Source organism: Antechinus flavipes, chromosome 2 (assembly GCF_016432865.1).
Source record: "Antechinus flavipes isolate AdamAnt ecotype Samford, QLD, Australia chromosome 2, AdamAnt_v2, whole genome shotgun sequence".
Taxonomy (NCBI): Eukaryota; Metazoa; Chordata; class Mammalia; order Dasyuromorphia; family Dasyuridae; genus Antechinus; species Antechinus flavipes.
The window spans coordinates 235,560,673-235,580,232 of NC_067399.1; the positions used below are offsets into that span (position 1 = coordinate 235,560,673).

General features: G+C 39.1%; 1 protein-coding gene across 2 annotated transcripts in view; it reads right to left on the reverse strand.

Moving 5' to 3' along the window:
- The window catches only part of PTGIS (prostaglandin I2 synthase), a 50,786-nt gene extending 37,208 nt beyond the window's left edge, over nucleotides 1-13,578 (reverse strand). Inside the window, exons 1-4 of one of the 2 annotated variants that reach the window (XM_051976559.1) lie at nucleotides 13,398-13,578; nucleotides 4,364-4,487; nucleotides 910-1,088; nucleotides 316-456 (exon numbers count right to left, since the gene is read on the reverse strand). In XM_051976559.1, coding sequence (XP_051832519.1) covers nucleotides 316-456; nucleotides 910-1,088; nucleotides 4,364-4,487; nucleotides 13,398-13,471 — 518 coding nt within the window. In that variant the 5' untranslated portion in view covers nucleotides 13,472-13,578. The remainder of the gene's footprint in view (nucleotides 1-315; nucleotides 457-909; nucleotides 1,089-4,363; nucleotides 4,488-13,397) is intronic. The other variant, XM_051976561.1, reaches the window with a different exon arrangement.
- Between the last annotated feature and the right edge of the window lie 5,982 nt (nucleotides 13,579-19,560).

Here is a 19,560-nt window from a genome sequence, read left to right on the forward strand (position 1 = left end):
TCTAGCACTAACATTTTACAGAGAATCACAGAATTTATAGCTGAAAGGGGTTGTGAAGATCTCTTTAGCTCAGCTCTCTCATTTTATAAAAAACTGAAGTTGAGGGTAAGGAAGTGATATATTAAAGCCTCTTTTAGCTCTAAGATTCCATGAAATGGTAGCACATCCCTTACATAGATGAAGGACTTCAACTTTTCAAAAAATTTCTACATCTACCCTCTTATTTGAACAGAAACCTCATTTTCATCTGTCCAGGCTGTCAGGTTACTCTTGTCTACCATAAGAAGGATGGAGATACATCATGAAGACACTCACCTGAGCATCACATTGTAAGAGAACTGGAACAGCCCCGTTTCCTGCCAATCTGTGCTCATGTCCCCTGAATCCTTCAGGATATTGCAAAGGTTGTTAAACATGGCATCAGTGAGAGCTTGCAGGTTCTTGTGAAGCAGGGTCCTGGGGAAGTGGGGAAGAGAGAGAAATCAGAGGGCTGAACTTGGCTCCAGGAGTCCCCTAATGATAGTCTTTAAAATGTCATGGCCTAGTTTGTGCTGCTTTCTAATTTAAAAGAACTTTTATATCCATTATCTCATTTATAAACTATAATAGTCCTGAGAAGGAAGCTGAATAGAGATTATTCTCCCCATTTTACAGATGAAGAAATTGTAGTTCAAAAAAGGGAAATGACTTCCTGACAGTAAGTGACAGATTGGGATTCACACCCAGATCACCTGGCCCGAAGTCCAATGCTCTTTTGGGAGGAGGGGACAGTAATCAATCATTCAGCTACTATCTAATGTGCTTGTTGCCAAGAATACAAAAACACACAAAGGATAATGAATGGGGAGTAGCTGAAAAAAGGATTCTCTCCCTTTCCTAAACCTAAATGATCATTCCTCAGACACTCACGGTTTCACCTTGGCTTTCTCCAAACCAGGATCATAGTTGGTCAGCTGGATATCGAAAATCTTCTCCATGAGGAAGATGGCGTATTTGTGAAAGTCCAGTTTGGAGCTCGATTCCCAGACAACTGTGTCATATGAGTGAGGGTCCAGGAGTACTGTGATAAACCTCCCTGCCACAAGCACCTGGGAAGTCAGTGCAGTGAGAGACTTATAGTTAGTTATAGTTGGAGACCATCTAGCCCAACCTATTCATCTTACAGATGAGGAAGCCAAGATTTAGAGATGGGGAATGACCTGCCTATGATTGCACGGGGTGCCAATGGAAGGAGCAGAATGTTCCCTCTTGTGACCTCTTTCTTTTCTCTCACTTTCCAACCCTTTGCAATTTAAATTTTGACCTCAGCACTCAATTGAAATTCTCTTCAAAGTGACCAATGATCTTTTAATTGCCAGCTCCAACATCTGAGTCCTCATCTTTCTTAATCCCTCCTTTGCATCCTTTTAACACTGCTGACTACCTGTTCACTGCTCCTAGACAAATCTCCTTTCTGGGTTTCTGTGACACTGTTCTCTCTGGATTGCATCCTGTCTTGACACCTTTTCTGACTCACCATTCATATCACAGCCCTTTACTATAGGTATTCTCCAAGACTCTCTACTAGGTTCTTTTCTTTTTTCTCTAGCATCTTGGTAACTTCTTCAGCTCCCATGGATTTAATTTTACTACTTCAATGCAGATCACTCTCAAATGAGAATCCATTTACCACATATTCAGGCCTGCCTCATATTTTGAAATAGATGTCTGATAGGCATCTCAAACTCAATATATCCCAAATAGATCTCATTATCTTTCTCTCCGAACACACTCCAATTCCCAATGTTTCTATTTCTGTCAAAGATGGGAGAGTGATGTCCTTCCAGTCATTCTTGACCTCTCCTTCTCCCTCACCCACATCCATCTCTCCAGATCAGTTGCCAAATCTTGCTATTTTTACCTCTACAACATTTCTCATATTTGTCACCTTATCTCTACTCACACCTCACAACCACCTTGATTCAGGTCATTATCATCACTTCTGGATTATTTCAAAAGCCTCTTAGTCTTCCTGACTCAAGTTTCTTCCTCTCTCCCATCCATTTTCCATACAACCTCCATGTTGATTTTCCTAAAGCACAGATCTGGTGATGTTATTCCCCTAAATGCCAGTGACTACCTATTAATTCTAGGATGAAACACAAAACTTGTCTGTTTAGCATTTAAACATTTTTATAACCTGATACTCACCTACTTTTTGTTGGTGAGTTGTTGTAGTTTTTATTCATGTCCTACTTTTCATAACCCCACTTGGGGTTTTCTTGGCAAATATACTGAAGTGGTTTGTCATTTCCTTCATCAGCTCATTTTACAGGTGAGGAAATTGAAGCAAAAAGTTAAGTGCCTTGCCTCAGGGTCAGTGTCTGAGGCTGGATTTGAACTCAGGAAGATGAGTCCCAGCACTGTACACTATGGCACCACCTAGCGGCCCTAACCTACTTTTATAGCCTTATTCCACATTATTTTGGTCATGTATTCTGTGTCTCCCACCTCAGTGCCTTCGCACCAGCTGTCCCCCATGCCTCGAATGCACGCCTTCCTCATGCCCATGTCTTAGAAACCTAATTTTCACCGAAATTCAGTTCAGCCTCCCCATTCTACATGAGATTTTTCTTGGTTCCTGTAGCTACTAGTTTCCTCCAAAACATTACATTGTACTTATTTTGTATATGCTTATTTTGACACGTTACTTTTCCTGATAGAATGCAAGCTCCATGAGAGCATTGTCTTGTTTCATTTTGGTCTTTGTAACCAGCATGTAACACAATGGCTGGTACTATGGGAAACATTTAATAAATGCTTGTTAATTGCTTTCTCTCCTAGTGATATCTTAGCTAACCCATTCTTCCTCTCTAGCTTCAGTTTCCTCATTATAAAACAGAGAGGAAACAATGTGAGCTCCTGAGGTCCCTTCCAGCTTTGACATTCTGTGATTCTATGAAGGAAAGGCTTAAACTATGACCTCTGGAAGTTGAGTGAAAGTCACTGAGGAATTCCTGGAAAGGGGATATCACAAGCATTGAGAAGAAGGCTAGTTTGGTTATCTAATAGCTTTGAGTCTCATTTTCCTCATCTGTAAAATTGGAGATGTTGGACTTGACCTCAAAGGTCTCTTCCAGCTCTAGAACCACGATCATCAATTCTGACAGACATGACTCTCTTCAACAATGAGATGATTCAGGCCAGTTCCGATGGTCTTGTGATGGAGAGAGCCATCTGCACCCAGACAGAGGACTGTGGGAACTGAGTGTGGTTCACAAAACCTTTTTGGTTGTTATTTGCTTACTTTTTGTTTTCTCATTTTTTTCCTTTTTGATCTGATTTTTTTTCTTGTGTACATAATTGTGGAAATATGTATAGAAGTATTGCAAATGTTTACCATATATTAGATTACTTGCTCTCTAGGGGAAGAGATAGAGGAAGGGAAGAAGAAAAACAATTTGAAATACAAGGTTTTAGAATGTTGAAAACCATCTATGCATATGTTTTAAAAATAAAAAGCTTTTAAAAAGAAAAATAAGTAAATAATTAAAGCCATGATCTTGTGAGCCAACAGAGCAAAACAGCAGTGTTCAGAACAGCTGTTTGGTGTTGATGATAGCAAGCTGCTGGCAGCATGAGTGGGATGAAATGACCTCTTCCACATCTCACAGAAAATAGATTTGGAAAACTCATTTAGTTCAAACTGCCACCTGGGGCAAGAATCCTCTTTACAGAATCCAGTCTTCACCTGAATAACTCCTATAACAAAAAATCTCATTCTCCTCCACAGTCCAATCCAATTTTAGCCTCCTAGATTTCTTGTTCTCTTCCCTTCTTGGCTTTCATGATGCTAAGAAGAAAAAAAAATCTGCAACTTCTTCTTGGGCAGGTTTGTTTTGTGGCAAAGAGGGGTTGCAAAAAGGAACAGATAAAAACCCTATGGTAGAAATAAGATATCCACTTGAAAATACTGATGGAAAGGCCGTGATTAAGGACTCTCCAGTTACAGAATAATTAACGTTCATAGTGGCCACATGAAAAGGTCCTTCTAAACTAAATTGGTTTGTACCTGCTGGGCCCTTGGTTAATTATACTAATACTGCCCTTGATTTGTGAAGCACCCAGCCTTCACAACAGGGACAGGACCATGACTATTTCCATCTAACAAATGAGTAAACTGAGAACCAAATAAGAGATTTATTCCCCTGTCACTCTAAGTCTATGGCAAAAGTTGATAACACCACATCTTTGGATTCACCATGCTTGAAAAGAAACACTAATGTATGAAGAGACCTGAAGACTGAGGCAGGAGGGCCCAGAAGCATAGAGGAAGAAAAAACCCAGTCTGAGACCTTCCCTCCTTTCCCAAAGGCCCACTCACAGTAAAGATGTCCCCATGCTTCTTTTCCATTCTGGAGAGGAATCCAGCTGCATCTTTGCCAAACTCTGAGGCATGACCCAGCCAGGGAATGAGGCCTTGATCAAGAGGGGGTTCACCAGGTTTCCTAGAAAACCCAGAAAGTAATAAGCATCCAGTGAGAGGGGACTGACAGTGAAACAGCTCCACAAACATTAAAGGGTCTACTAGAACAAGGCCCTATAGACATAAAAAGTGATAAATGATATAGTTCTTGCTTACAACCTAAAAGAGGCTCCATGGTATGATAGTATTTTCAAATCCCAACTACACAACTTGCTACCTGTAAGATCTAAAACAAGTCACTTTATCTGTCCCAGTCTTAGTTTCCTCAACTGTAAAATCACAAGATTACAGTAGGGATTTTAAGGTCTGAATCCCATGAGCCTAATAGAATCCTGAGAAGGGGAAGGGAACAAGACATTACAGCCATAATGCAAACAGAACAAGTCAATCAAAACAATGCCCTAAATTTAGCAGAGAGAAAGGATCCTGAGACACCAATAAAGAAATCACTTTCAATGGGTAATTGTGGAGACAGGGTTTGCTGTGTAGGCAGACAGGTGAAGTTTATCTAGTATATGATTGATGGGGCAAGGAAATGGACCATTTAGTAGTTTCCTATTTTAATTAATTCTTCTTGTGAATCAGAGGTTAATCTCTACTGTTTTTACAATGATGAAAGCTTAGAAATGCTTTCAGTGTCCCCTGAATTTGGTATGCCCTAGGACAAAGTCATAAGTCATTCTATCTTAGTTATGGCTCTGTATGACATACACACAAATAAGTATGATATGAAGTTGAATGTGAGGAAGGCAAATGAGACAAAATACCAGGAGAAATGAAAGAAAAAAATGATTTTCAACTGGAAGGGAGTAGGGAGCAGAGAGGGCTTCATAAAGGACATGGCATACTAACTGTTTTGGAATAAAAAGAAGGAGCTTCAACAGACAGAAATGAAAGGAGGGGAATGTATTCCAAGCATGGAAGATGGTGTTTGCAATAGGTCAGACACCAACCAGACATAAACAAGAGACACAGAGTGAGTGAAGTCCAAAATAATATTGGATAAGTAGATTAGAAGCAGATCGTGAAGGGCTTTGAATTCCAAAATCAGTTTATACTATATTCATTAGTGACGGGAATCAATGAAGATTTTTGAGATAGGAGTAGCATAGTCATGGGTATGCACTAGAAAATTTGTTTAGATATCAATGTGAAAGATGGATTGAAGAGAGTGAACTGGAAGCAAGAAAAACTTACTATACTATATACTATATTATATATCTCCAAGATCATGAAATCAGCTGATAGAGTTAGAGGGCACTAATAAATATTTAACAACCAGCTCTTCAGGAAAAAAAACAACAACACACATTTTTAACTTTAATCTACATAATTAATATTTTCTCCATCACTTTTTAAAGTCTAGATAATCAACAATAAAATAAATCAATCTTTGATTGATAGCATTTGCCAATTCCCAAAAGTGCTCACTCCGAAAATTTAACCATCAGCTCTTGAAAACCTGTGCAAGCTGACCCTAACGTATACCTACTTTCAATTCACCTTTCTATGAATCTATGACTCTATGACTTTAAGATCCATGTGATAGAGGCAGCATGGAGTAGTGGATGGAGAGCTAGCCTCAAAGCCAACAAGAGCTAGATTGAAGTCCCACTTCTAACAATTATGATTGTGTAACACAAATCATTTAACCTGTCCATTCTTTAGGCACTTATGTAAGATATTTCTACAGAGATGTCACAGCTTGCATTGGTTGAGGGAGTTTTATCACCTAGGATACCAATGAAATCATTATTCCAGTTGTCATCCTTACTACTAAGAGCTCCAAGAGATCCAAGTAGAAAAAAAAAAAATACACACACACACACACACACACACACACACACACACACACATATTAGCCTTGAAGGATGGATAGAACTTCAATAAATTCCATTAATGAGGAGAGAGGAGAAGGTAGATACCATGAACAATATACATCACAGCAGAATGAACCCCAAAGTAGTGCTGTGCCAGCGGGGGAGGTGTGGACATGGTGAAGCAGCAATCATCCTTCCACTCCCTGTTTCTCACAGCCTGGCCCAGCCCAAAACTACAAAGACAGGATTAAAGCCCAAGTTTGAGTCTCCATGGACGGCTGTGCCAGGAGTTGGTATGGATATTGGCAGGCTCCAAGCAGGAAGAGAATGAAGCGAGTTCTGCCTTCATCTGCAAGCTTCCAGTTGTTTAAGATGGATACAGCTTCTCCATGATGTTTCAATAGGAAATTATAAAAATGCTTTGGGGCAAGACTAACAGACTATGACTGATTTAGCCAAGACCAGAATGTGAACAGTCAACTCCATTTATCTCTGGGAATCATAGAACATTAGTGAAATGGAATGACACAAGCAGACACTTTAAAACATAGAACACAAAATGTTAAGGCTGAGAAAGATCTAAAAATAGAGAACTATTACCCCTGAGGAGGCCCATAAAGTCTAAAACAGAGTTGGAAGGGATTTTAAAACATTAAATATAATAAATGTTAAAAATGGAAACAAAATAATGTACATCAATTGTGTAATGGTGGAACAAATTGTGGTGTAGGAATAAATGGAAACATGTCCGTCTATGTGTCTTCTACATGGGAAAAAACTCAAGTGGACAGAAAATATCTGTGGTCCAGATCAAAATGGTATTAAATGTGCTAGGACATCCACAGGCAGCCATTGCAGGTCCTGGGGTTGAACAGAAAGAGAAGAGTGGATTTGATCTTAAGATCTGAGAATTAGAAGAAACCTCAAAAGCCATCAATCCCAACCCTCCCATTATCCATTGGAATTGAGACCCAAGGATATGAATTGAATCGCTCAATGTAATCTAGGTTGCCCAATTAATAAGTATCAGAGGTAGAATTTCAACTCAGGCCCTATGATATCACAGTCAGATCTTTTTCCTTTGTCCCCTGTTGGAGCACATTTGAGAAATTAAGTAATGCTTTTAATGATCATCTTTCCCTTCCAAGCTTTTCCCTGAAACAAAGGCCCATACTTTAAAAAATAAATTCTGCCAATTTGTTATATTGATGCTAGTCATGAAATACCACAGTCTGTGAAGAATTTAAGCTGAAGATCAACCAAAGGGCAATGGAGAAATGTATGGTGGGTGTAAGTAAGCTGACTGCAACATATAACCAATGAAGGATTGCATAGGAGAAAAGTGAACAAAGAGACAATCGTAAAGAATGTCATTAAAGAGGTATGTGCCTGGAAAAAGAGATGGGCTAGACAATTGGCAAGAATAAAGAATAACTCAATGGATATTCCATGTATTCTCCTGGGATCTACACAATGTCAAAAGAATGAAAGAAAGCTCCTACTAAATAAAGTAGACCTCTTGTGGAGGGAGGATTTACAGGAAGATACAGATGAGAATTACACAGGATGGACACATGGTGATCTGTGTTACTGAAGTGATCACATCCAAAAGAAAGGATGAGAATAAGGGATACAGATGTATTAGTAGGAATTAATAAATACAAAGCAAAGAGAGGGAAATAATAGAGTAATATACATAATGACTACAATAATATAGATGAAGATGTAGAATTAAATACATCAGAAATCTATTAGCTGCAATGATCCTATGACTAATGTTGCATCCAGAGGCCTAAAGATGAACTACTTTTCTCTCTTCTTTGTAGAGATGTGATAGGCAATGAGTGCAGGATGTTGTGTAGATACAATTGGGTCTGTTGGTTTTACTTTATTGTTTACTTCTTATAAAAGAGGCTTCTCTTTGGTACCAAAAAAAAAAAAAAATCAATGAAACATCTTTAAAGACAGGAGGAAAAATACCTTAAATATTAGACCTAGAAATGTCTTAAGAACGTGGAACACAGAATATCTAAACAGGAAAGGAGCTTAGAAAATTAGAATACATAATATTAGGGCTAAAACAGAACTGAAAGATCCCCAGTCCTGTTTAAAAATGGGAAAATTGAGGCCCAGAGAGAAAAAGGGCACGCTACTCTGAACTGCTGGGATGTTCAGTTCTATCTGGCTTCTGAAAACCATGTTTTCATTGAACTATAAACTGGGGGTACTTTAGGATAATATATCTGTGCTGAAAGGAAACTTAAAACATAAAATGTCATTGATCTTAGAACAGAGAAGATGCCTTAGAGACCACCTATCCAAACCAGCTGCTAAATGGCACAGTGGATAGAACAATGGGCCTGGAGTCAAGAAGACTCATCTACACAAGTTAAAATCTGGCCCCAGACACTTATTAGCTGTGTGAACTGGGCAAGTCACTTAACTCTGCTTGAGTTTCTTCTTCTACAAAATTAGTTAGAGAAAGAAATGGCAAACCACTCCAGTATCTTTGCCAAGAAAACCCCAAATAGGGTCCAGAGAGTTAGATATAACAAATGAACAATACAACAAAAAGTCCAAATTCTTAATTTTATAAATGAGGAAACTGAGGCACAGGGAAGGAAAATAATTTTCTACTCAATAAGCTAGAGGCAGAGCCAGGACTGGAAGACAATAGCTCCCTTAATATTTACCTGAGAACTGATCCAATAGAAGGTGAAAGTGTACTCACTAAAGCTCCAGAAAGGGGAGAAACATCATCTCATCTGGTTGGTACTTAAAGAGTTAACTTCTTCCTTGGCATAAATTGGCCCTTAGGAAAGCCGGAGGCCTCCAGTGGAGACAAGGTATTATTTCTGACTGAGACTATTTCCTATTTCTTTTTTTTTTTTAAAGTGGAAAAATGCAACCCAAACAGCAGGGCTAACTTATTGACAAAAGCAGGAAGTATTGCCAACAGTGGGTCAATCCAAGCTTCAGCCTAAATAGGAGGAAGGGGCCTCCACCCCTTGCCATCTTGAGAATCCCAGCCCAAGCCTCTGACACATCTGGGCAGTAAACTCAGTTTCCAGGCTTGGGTGTGGTCAGTGGTGAAAGCCAAATCTATTTTAGGGCTTGTGGTCTTTGGCTAGCCAGTCACTTTCCCTTACTTGTATTGAAGTTTAAGAAACAAATCCCCAGACCAAGGAAGAAAATCTCTACTCCCGAGCAGGGGGGAAAGAAAGTAAAAAAAAAAAAAAAAAAAAAAAAAAAAAAGAGAATTGTCCCTAATTTGGCCTCATTTATCTCCCTCTCCCATCTATTAGACTTAAAAGGGTCTTCTCTCAATTTACAAATTGTGAGGCAGAATCAGGATTCAAAATCAGGTCTCCCAACTCTGGTCTGTGAGGAGATAGGAAACTCCAGGTTCAGGAGAAGGGAAATTTCTTTTACCAACATTCAACACATTACACTTGGAACATGGGGAATATATTTGTTAACTTGTTCAAGGGACTCTTTGGCAAAAAAAAAAAAAATGGATTTTAATGGTTGGTTTGTATGAGGAAAGAAAGATAACCTTTTGTACAAACTGAAGCTGAAAGTGAAATAGTCATTATTATTCACCCTATAGGTTTCAATGTAGAAATAGTAGAATACAAAAATATTAACATTACGGTATGGAATGTAGATGGCCAGGACAAGAACCAAACCCCTATGGCACCATTATTTCCAGAACAAATAAGGACTCATTTGTGTAGTTGGCAAAAGAAGTTATGCTTGTATTTGTGCTTATTGGGGGACACTTATTGGGGGGAAAAACGCTTCAAGATTATGGTTCAGAGTAGGTTGCACATTGAAAGCATTAGATCTTCCATCATAAACCATTTATAACTAGACTCTCCCCTCACCAAATATTCCCCGCCCTCCCCCCTTCCCCCCAGCCCAGAGTTCATTAGTTCTCCATCACACCTGAATAATTCTTAGAATGGTAACAATGGTGGCCGATCACAAACATTGAGAAGAGCTTTCACATATATTTGGACAACAAAAATCAGACTTAATTTTGATCAATTGTGTGGTGTTTCTGCTTGAAAGTTTTCCGAAGTAAACACAGCCTACATTAGTCCCAAAGCTTGGCTGGAGATTATTTCAAAAACACATACATTTCTCTATGGTGTCTAAGTTTTGAAAAAAAAATTAATTGAGCATGAGAACTTCCCATTCTAGAAATACTCATTCCTGTTTTTGGAACAATTCCCCATCTGAGTACATATAAAATGTTCTTTACTGCTCCTCATTATTACAAGGGACAAATTTGCCATCTGAAAGGGAAAAGATCTTTACTTTTTAAAATTTATATTTTGATAAACACTGAAGAAACTGCAGTGGGAAAAACTTAGAAGTGGTTTGGTGTTGTGGAAACTCTTACTGCTTTCAATAAAGTCAGTAATTGACTGTTTTGTATACTTGTTTTCAGTTTTCATATCAACAAACAAGTGCTTTGTAATTAAAGCTATTAGAATACAGCCTTTGAACTATTTTTTAAAAATTGCTTTCCACAAGATTCCCTGATGTGAACCCCCTACTTTTAGTGGCTTTTAAGATATAGTTCTCTCAATGTATCATTCTTGTGATTCCAGTAACACTATTTGTTGCACTCTCCGACTTAGAGTAGCCCATTTTTAAAAATCTTTGCCTATTCATCTTGACACAAGGCCCAGTTCAGTCCCACCACCATTAGGAAGCCTTCTCAGATTCCCTTCAACATTAGGATTATTGCCAGCTCTGATTGCTTCACTTAATATCAGTGTCATACAATTTGATCTAGAATATCATGTCTTTTTATCTTGAATGCTTGAATGCCCTCCTTGACTATGAACTAAGTAAAGACAGATTTTTCTGTCACATTCTTCTTTGCATATCTCCCATCTTTCCAAGAGAGAATATAAAGTTGGATGGAATAAAGGCTCTGTGAATTAGAGCAATAACTCACATTTACAACTAAAGTTTGAAGAGTACTTTATGTACATAATCTTACTGGAACCCAGAGAAGCAACCTTATGAATAGCCCTAATATTACTTTTAAAAGACAAAAACTGAGGATCAGCAAAGTTCAGTGACTTGAGTCATACAGCTAGTAAATGCCTGTGTGTGATTTAAACCCAGAGTTTACATCCATGTTCTATCCACTATGACACCTTGCCTCCTGTATTGTAGGGTAGGAAACAAAGAAACAACAACAACAACAAAACTACCAAAACCTGATGAACTGTTCGGTGTTAAGACTCATTGATAATCTGAATCACTTCAGCTAAAACATAGTGGACTTGGAGTCTGAAGACCTCAGCCCTGCCACCCTACCTGGAACAAATAACTTGGGCCTCAGATTCCTCATCTGCAAAAGGATGTGTATCTTACTAGGAGAAGAGAGCTTTGTGACCATATATTTACCATATCATTGAAATGTGAGTAATTGTTATCAGAACAGGAATTTTAGGGGAAAAGACAAGGACATACACAATTAGCTCTCAATTTCCCATACTAAGGGCACTAGAAATGTACATAACTCAAAATAGGAAAATATGCAAAAATAAGTTTCAAACCAAATGGAAGTAAAATTTGTCACTAGTATCCCTTCACAATTTCCCATAGGCTAATGTCGATGCATTTATTATGTTCTCCCAAACAATGGAAATAGCTCCCTGGGAATGAGTTGGGTTGCAAGTGTTTACTATTGGACAATCCATCAACAAATAACAAGGATTAACTGATTTGTTAATGGGAATATTCTCAACAACAGGGTGTGACTGGCTCACAGGGAACGACAGCACTCAGGAGAGTAAAGAAGGTGTTCCCTGTTGCATCATTTAAAAGAGATCTGAGTCTTGAAGACGTCCCTGGACAGATTTTGGCCAACCCAGCGAACACTTTTGAAAATTTGAATTAAAAAGTTTGTGGAATTGCTGGACCCAAGTAGGATAAAAGAATATGTAGGAAAGTTACAGGTTCAACTTAATCTCTTTCAGGGATCATAAGAAAGTACATTTAGAGCTGGAAGGAACTGTAGAAGTCATTTAGTCCAACCTCTTTTTTTTTTTTTTAAATAGATGGGAATATAGATTGTCATAGTTGGAGGAACCAGAAGAAAGTGGAACACAGAGGAGGTGAAAGCTGCAAGGGACACAAATGGTCAGATATGGAGGAGCCATTTGAGAGCCTTTGAGAGCATTTAGGTCAACCCTCTCGTTCTATAAATGAAGAAATTGAGCTCTAGAGAAGGTAAGGGACCTGCTCAGACCAATCTAAGTAACAGAGCCAGGTCTAGAATCTGTCCTGACTCCTGGTCAGTTGTTCTCAGCGTTATGATTTTCAGAGGCCTGGTTCTACAACCCCAGCAAATGCCTGCTCGGCCTTCTCATTTCTGACTTATCTGAAGGCGTTTTGATCTACCTGATATACCAAGAAATTGATTTTTTTTTCTACTTGGAGCTCTCCAAGCAGCACTTGTAACTCCTAAGAAATCTTTGACTGACAGAACAGCAGGGAAGCTAGGAGACAATTTAGCTCATGCCCTCTCCCCTTCTTCCCCTCCCCCCTCCCCCGCACCCGCACCGTACCCCCTTCCCATCTTCATATTACAGAGGTGGAAACTTGAGTCCTTCCTACAAAGTTCTCTCCCTAACCAAAGTCACACAGACAATAAGTAAGAAAATAGAATTTGAGGCACCCCATCCCAGCTACTAGGCTTCTCGCAAACTTAAGACCAGAAGTCTCCCTAAAGGCTTCTGGCATAAAAATGGGGGGTCTTCAGCCTTGCTCTCTTTTCCTAGGGCACATAGGTCCCCTTTTCTAAGGACACAGGGGTCCCCAGGGTCACAATCCTAGTCAGTATCCCCCTCCCAGGACTAAAAATGCTGAATATCGCATTCGCATCTTCCTCTAGGGGACAATTTTGGCTTTAGTACCTGGGAATTCCACTTGGAATTCAGACTTGGTTTCCCGGGGTCCCGGGCTCCGTGGTGCGGAGCAGGAACCTAGTGGAGGAAGTAGGGATGAGAGGAGGAGGGGGAGGAAGCGATTGGGTTGGGGTTCAGGGAACGGGGTTCTACACGTCTTTGGGGCGCCCCACTCACCGCATTCGCCGGCGGGACAGGAACAGGAGCAGCAGCAGCGCGGCCAGCAACGCCGCCAGAAAGAACCAGGGCATGACTGGGACGGGACGAAGACCGAGCGCCTGGCTGCAGGTGAGAAGTTGGGCTACTGCAGCCCCGAGCCTCTTATGCCCGCTTCTCCCGGACCCTCCCCTCTAGCCCGAAGCAGAGCAGGTCGGCCCCGCGCCACGTACCCGCCCCCTCCCCGCCCCGAGGAGGTGCGTGCATTCGAGGGGCCCGGCACTCAGGGTTTCCTGCCTGAACGCGGCCTCTCAGCCCCTAGCCCACTAGGCGGGGCTGGACCGTCCGGCTCGATTCCGCAAGCATTAATTAAGCACCTGCGGTGTGCCGGTTCGGCGCTGATACCACTCCAAGACATACCACAGTCCCTGTCTTCAAAGCACTTACTAATAACGGTGAAGTGACTTCTGCCTCGATTTCCTCATTTTCAAAATAGATTTTTGAGAGGGTCCTCGGAGAAAAGGGTAGGATCTGGGGGTGGGACTTTTAGGAGACTTCCATTCTCATTTCCTTAGACCCAAGAAACCCCTTTGCGCTTTAAAACAGCTCCACTCCCACCCGAGTCGCAGTAATTTCCTGTTCTGTGATGGTCTTCCATTCCCGAGTAGAAGTTAGGATCCAGCTGCTCTCCCTCCCCGCCCCCAAAAAAGTGCATTTATTATAGTTATATGAGCTTTTAACTGCCCCCTCCTACACCCACCCGTTGTCGTCAGCACAAAACTGGAAGAAGTAATAGATTAAGATCGAGAGATAGTGTTTGCATCAAAACTTACTAAGTGGGTTAGATAGTCGGTCTACAAATATTTTTAATTGCTCCTTGTGTGCCAGGTACTGTGTTAAGCCCTGGGAATACAAATATAAGCAAAAAGACAGACAGTTCCTGTCCTCAAGGAGCTTACATTCTAATGCTGAAAGACAATATATAAAAAAGAAGCTTATAGTATGATGATCAATTCTGATGGATATGGCTGTTTTCAACAGCCAGGTGATTCAGGCCAATTCCAGTGGTCTTGTGATGGAAAAAGCCATCTACACCCGGAGAGTGGGTGTAGTAAAATCTGAGTTCTCTGGGAACTCAGTGTGCGTCACAACATAGCATTTTCACCTTTTTTGGTGTTTGCTTGCTTTTTTGTTTCCTTCCTCATTTTTTTCTTTTTTTACTCGTTTTTTTCTTTTTTGATCTGATTTTTCTTGTGTAGCATAAAGATTGTGGAAATATATATAGAAAGATTGCACACTTTAACATATATTGTATTACTTGCTGTCTAGGAGAGGGGATGGGGAGAAGGGAGGGAAAAAATTTGGAATATAAGGTTTTGCAAGGGTGGATGTTGAAAACTACCTATGTATGTGTTTTGAAAATTTAAAAAAAAAAAGAAGAAGAAGAAGCTTATGGAAAAGTTAGATTGCAGCCTGGTGAAAAATGAAGAGCTGTGTGACTGTAGACCAGCCATTTAACATCCTAGTCACCTCTGTAAAGGAGGTAATTCTTGGATTGCTTGTTTCACTAGATTTCTTAAGCCAAAATTATTATACAACTCAGAGTTCGAATAACAGTGAGCTCTTATTCTGTTCTAACTCATTTTCCAGCAGTCCAAGACACATCTCCCTTAGGCACCTCACCACTGGGTTCCATCCTAACTGATTTGCTTGTTGAACCCCAAATTCACCATTCCTCTCCTGCCTCCTTGCATTTTCAGAGGCTCCCTTCATCTCTGGGATGCCCTGTAATGCACTGCTTCCTTCTCTCTTCAGCTTAGCATCCTTAACTTCCTTTAAAATGAGAACTTCCTATTCAAGTCATGTTAGTTGCCTCTAGAGCACTGAGGGGTGAAGTGTTTTGCTCAGAATTACGCAATAGTATGTGTCAGAGATGGGCCTTGTATCTAAGATCCCAGACTCAAAAGTCCACTCTCTCTGCTACTTATGTTTATATTTGCTATATTTACTCATATTGAGTTTATAGTCCAGTAAAGCCTCCAGATCTATTTCACACAAGCTATTCTCTAGTTACACTTCTGCATATTCAATTTCTGCAGTTGATTGTTTAGACCAAAGTGTAGGACTTTACATTTGTTATACTAGATTTAATCTTATTAGATTTTATCTATCATTCTCACCCATTAAAATAAGTTTGTATCTTGACTCTTTCAGTCAATGGATTAGTTCTCCTTCTCAGCTTTATGTCAATGGCAAATTATCTCGGCATGCCCTCTATGCCTTAAACTAAGTCAGAAATACAAATGTTCAATAGCACAGAAGCAAGGATCAATCACTTTGGCATCTTACTATACCGGCTATTCAATGTGACATTTCAATAACTATTCTTTGGGTCTAGGAATTCTAACATTCAACTGGTTTACCTCTCTCTATCTTATTCACAAAGATAATATGAAAGGTTTTATCTCATACTTTGCTGAAATTAGATATGTTATATCTATAATTGTTCCCAGGTCTAGTGACCCAGTACTAAGGTGCTAAGCTCTGTTGTTTCTATACTGCTGAAGTACTGCAAGTTCTGTCAGTGTCCTCTAAATGTTGCTTCCTTAGTCAAAAATTGAGTTGCCATAGCCTAGTTACAACTTTGAGGCAGCTAACTGGCATAGTGGATAAAGCACAGAACCTGGAATCTGAGTTCAAATCTAATTTAGATAATTACAACTTGTGTGACTCTGGGCAAGTTATTAACTTCTATTTGCCTCGTTTCTTGAACTATAAAATGGAGATAGTAACAGCACCTATCTTGTAAAGTTGTTGTGAAAATTAAATGAGATATTATTTGTAAAGCACTTAAGCACAATGTCTGGCACATGGTAGACACTTAATAAATTCATATTCTCTTTCCCTTCCCCTTGGATCCCTCAGTACCTTGCTCTAGCCAGACTATAACTGGAACGCTCTGTTCAGTTCTGGCTGCTATACTTTAAAAAAGAAGCTGATAAATTGAAGAATAACCATAGAAGGGCAAACAGGATGACGACAAGCCTGGAGAACATACCATATGAGGACTGTTTGAAAGAATTAGGAATATTTATTTAATTTAAGAGGGGGAGTAATAACTGTTTTCCAAGAATTTGAAGAATTATTCTCCTTGGCCTAGAGGGCAGAATCATGTGTTATAGGTAAATGATGAAAGAGGAAATTTTAGGTTTTATGTAAAGGAATGCCCTCAAAACAAGCTATTTAAAAGTGGAAGGGACTGCCTTAAGAGCACTTGGCACTAGAACAGCATACACAGTAACGGTAACATAGTGCAATGATCAACTGTGAAATGACTTAGCTATTCTCAACAATACAACGATCCAAGACAAGTCCAAAGGACTCATGATAAAAAATGCTATCCACCTCCAGAGAAAGAACTGAAGAAGTCTGAATGTGGATTGAAGGGGGTCTTTTGGTCTGTGTTTTCTTGGCAACATGGTCAATATGGAAATGTTTTGTATGACTATACATGTATAATCTCTCAAGGAGGGGACAGGGAAGGAAGGAAGGAGAGGATGTAGAACTCAAAATTTTAAGAAATAAATGCTAAAATTTTTTATTTATGTGTACTTAAGAAAAAAATAAAATAAAAATTAAATGTAAAAAAAGAGCATTTAACACAGTGCCTGGAACACAGTAGGCTTTTAATAAATGTTTATTGATTGATTTACTGACAGACACCACTCCCTCTCACTTTCTCACTGACCTTCAGGACCAGAGAAGAGTAATTTTTTGCCTAGATCATGCAGCATGCTCTCTTCAAAACAAGCTTTAAAAAAAAACATGCCAGACTAAATTTTGGGCAGGAAAGCCAAGAAAAGCTCAAGTTGCATCATTTTTCCAATCCAGGGCAGCTTAGGGAGAGAGATAAAAGGTCTTTGAATATTGGGGGCTAGCCAGAAGTAGGTACACAGAGAGTAATAAGGGGCATTCTAGCACAAAGAGACAAAAAAATAGATGAAATAGATTATCTGGGAAGAAAACACCAGGGTAAAAAGAGATACCAGGGAATACCCATCCTAGCATTGGGTGTAGGAACAAGTGCCATCTAGAAGCTGTGTCAAGTGTCTCAGATCTAAGATAAGATAAATGGGTCTTAGCTGAGAACTGAACAAGGAGCAAGTTCTGGAAATGTAGTGGCTCTGATCTCAGGAACAGAACTATAATTCAATTCTAACTTGAGTCCAGCAAATAAGCCTGCAGTGAAATAATCAGGGCAAGAGTATCATAGACCAAAGAGGAGCTAGCAGTACAGTTGTTCTGACCTCCCAGTGGGCTAACAGTGACTGAGTCCAGTAGCAGTATACTGAAACTCAACTACATACAAGGCAACAGAGGCAAACCTGGATCAGGAATGTGAAGATGTCAGACAAAGATGGAAGTGAACAAACTTTTCCCCAGATCACACCAATTTGGGAAAACTGAAAATTTGGAGGATCCCAAAGATATAGACTGAATTCTAAAAGGGACAGAAAGTTTTAAAATGATAGAAGCTCAGATCAGACATCTCCCCCAAAAATGCATAATCCAACATTAGCATAAAGCCCAAAGTCAAGAAATAGACTGGAAGAAGGAGAAAACACAAAAAGAGAGCTATTATTGTGATAGGGAAACGCATGACATAAATACAGAAGACAATTACTTGAAAACATCTATAAGCAAAGCCTCAAAGAAAAACACAGATTGTAATAAGCCCACAAAAATTCCTGAAAGAGTTTTTAAAAGGAGTTTAAGATGAGCAAAAAATGAATATAAAAATTAAACTAGTGTGGTAGAGGGGAAAATGGGAAAAGAAATGAGTTATATAAGAAAAAAATGAAAAGAGAATTCTCTGGTAAAAGACTCAAAACCTTATTGAAGAAGACAATTGCTTTAAAAATTAAAATTAAACCCCAAAAAAAGCTAATAACCTGTAGTGTTCTCTTCTTTTGTATAATATATGATGGTTCTCTGTGGAGCAGGTTTCTCGAGGAGGTTTCTGGAGGCAGTCTTAGTTTCAGTTCAGATCAATAATCATCTCAAATACAGCCAGGAGTTAAAATTCAATCTTTTATTGTCTCTTCCAAAATAGCCCAGTTAGCTTTCTTTGGTTCTGAAAGCTCTCGTTGCTAGTCTTTTGCCTCTAGCTCAACTCTGACTCCTGGCAATCTTCCGAACTGACTGACTTCTGGCTTTTAATCTTTTCCAACTGATTTCTCCTGACTGAACTCAGCTCAGTTCATTTAAGAAATAATAAAACAAAGTCAAAAGATTTTTTAAAATAGAAGAATATGTGAAATATATGAAAAACAACTGATCTAGAAAATTGATTTAAAAGTTTACTTAAAAATCATTAGACAACCTGAAAGCTGGGAAGGAGAAGAAAGACGAAACATCATGTTTCAAGAAATGATACAAGAAAACTGTACAGATAAATACCTTAAAATCGGAAGGCAAAGTATAAACTGAAAGAATCCTCTGGTGCCTTTCTGAAAAAAACTCCAACAGTAAAAACTCCTAGTTCAAGAAAAAAATACTGCAAGCCATTAGAAAGACAGAATTTAAATACTTCAGAGACATCATCAGAATCACACAAGATTTAGCAGCCATCACTATAAGGAAATGGAGAACTTGAAATATGATATTCCAGAAGTCAAACCATCCAGAATTTCAACTATATGTGTTTAAAGATGCATTGGGGATGGTGGCATTTTATGTCCTTTATGATTCAGATTCTTCAATTCAGTAACTGGGGATAGTTTTGTATGAGCCATTCTTTATGATGATAGTTTGGTTCTTAAATTTACACTTTTTTTCCCTAAAGGTTCACAAGTTAATTCTTTTATAATATAGCCTAGAATTTTTTTTAGGAATCAAAGTCATAGTCATTGGTCTAAAAACTTCCAATTATCTTTTCTTTTCCTTTTTTTTTTAATAGAGACGTATTCTTCCTTTCTTCTATTAGAAATTCTGAAATGAAAGTCACTTCTTTACATTCATGTCATTTCCTCCCTGCTGATCAGAATCGGGTCCAGAAAAACAATTTGGAACTATAAAAATATAACATCATCCTCTCTAGGTCAGCTTCCTAACCTAGACAGCCTCTAACTATATGTGATTCTATGTGCTGTGTACAGTGTGAAATGAGAGAAAGAAGGAGTGA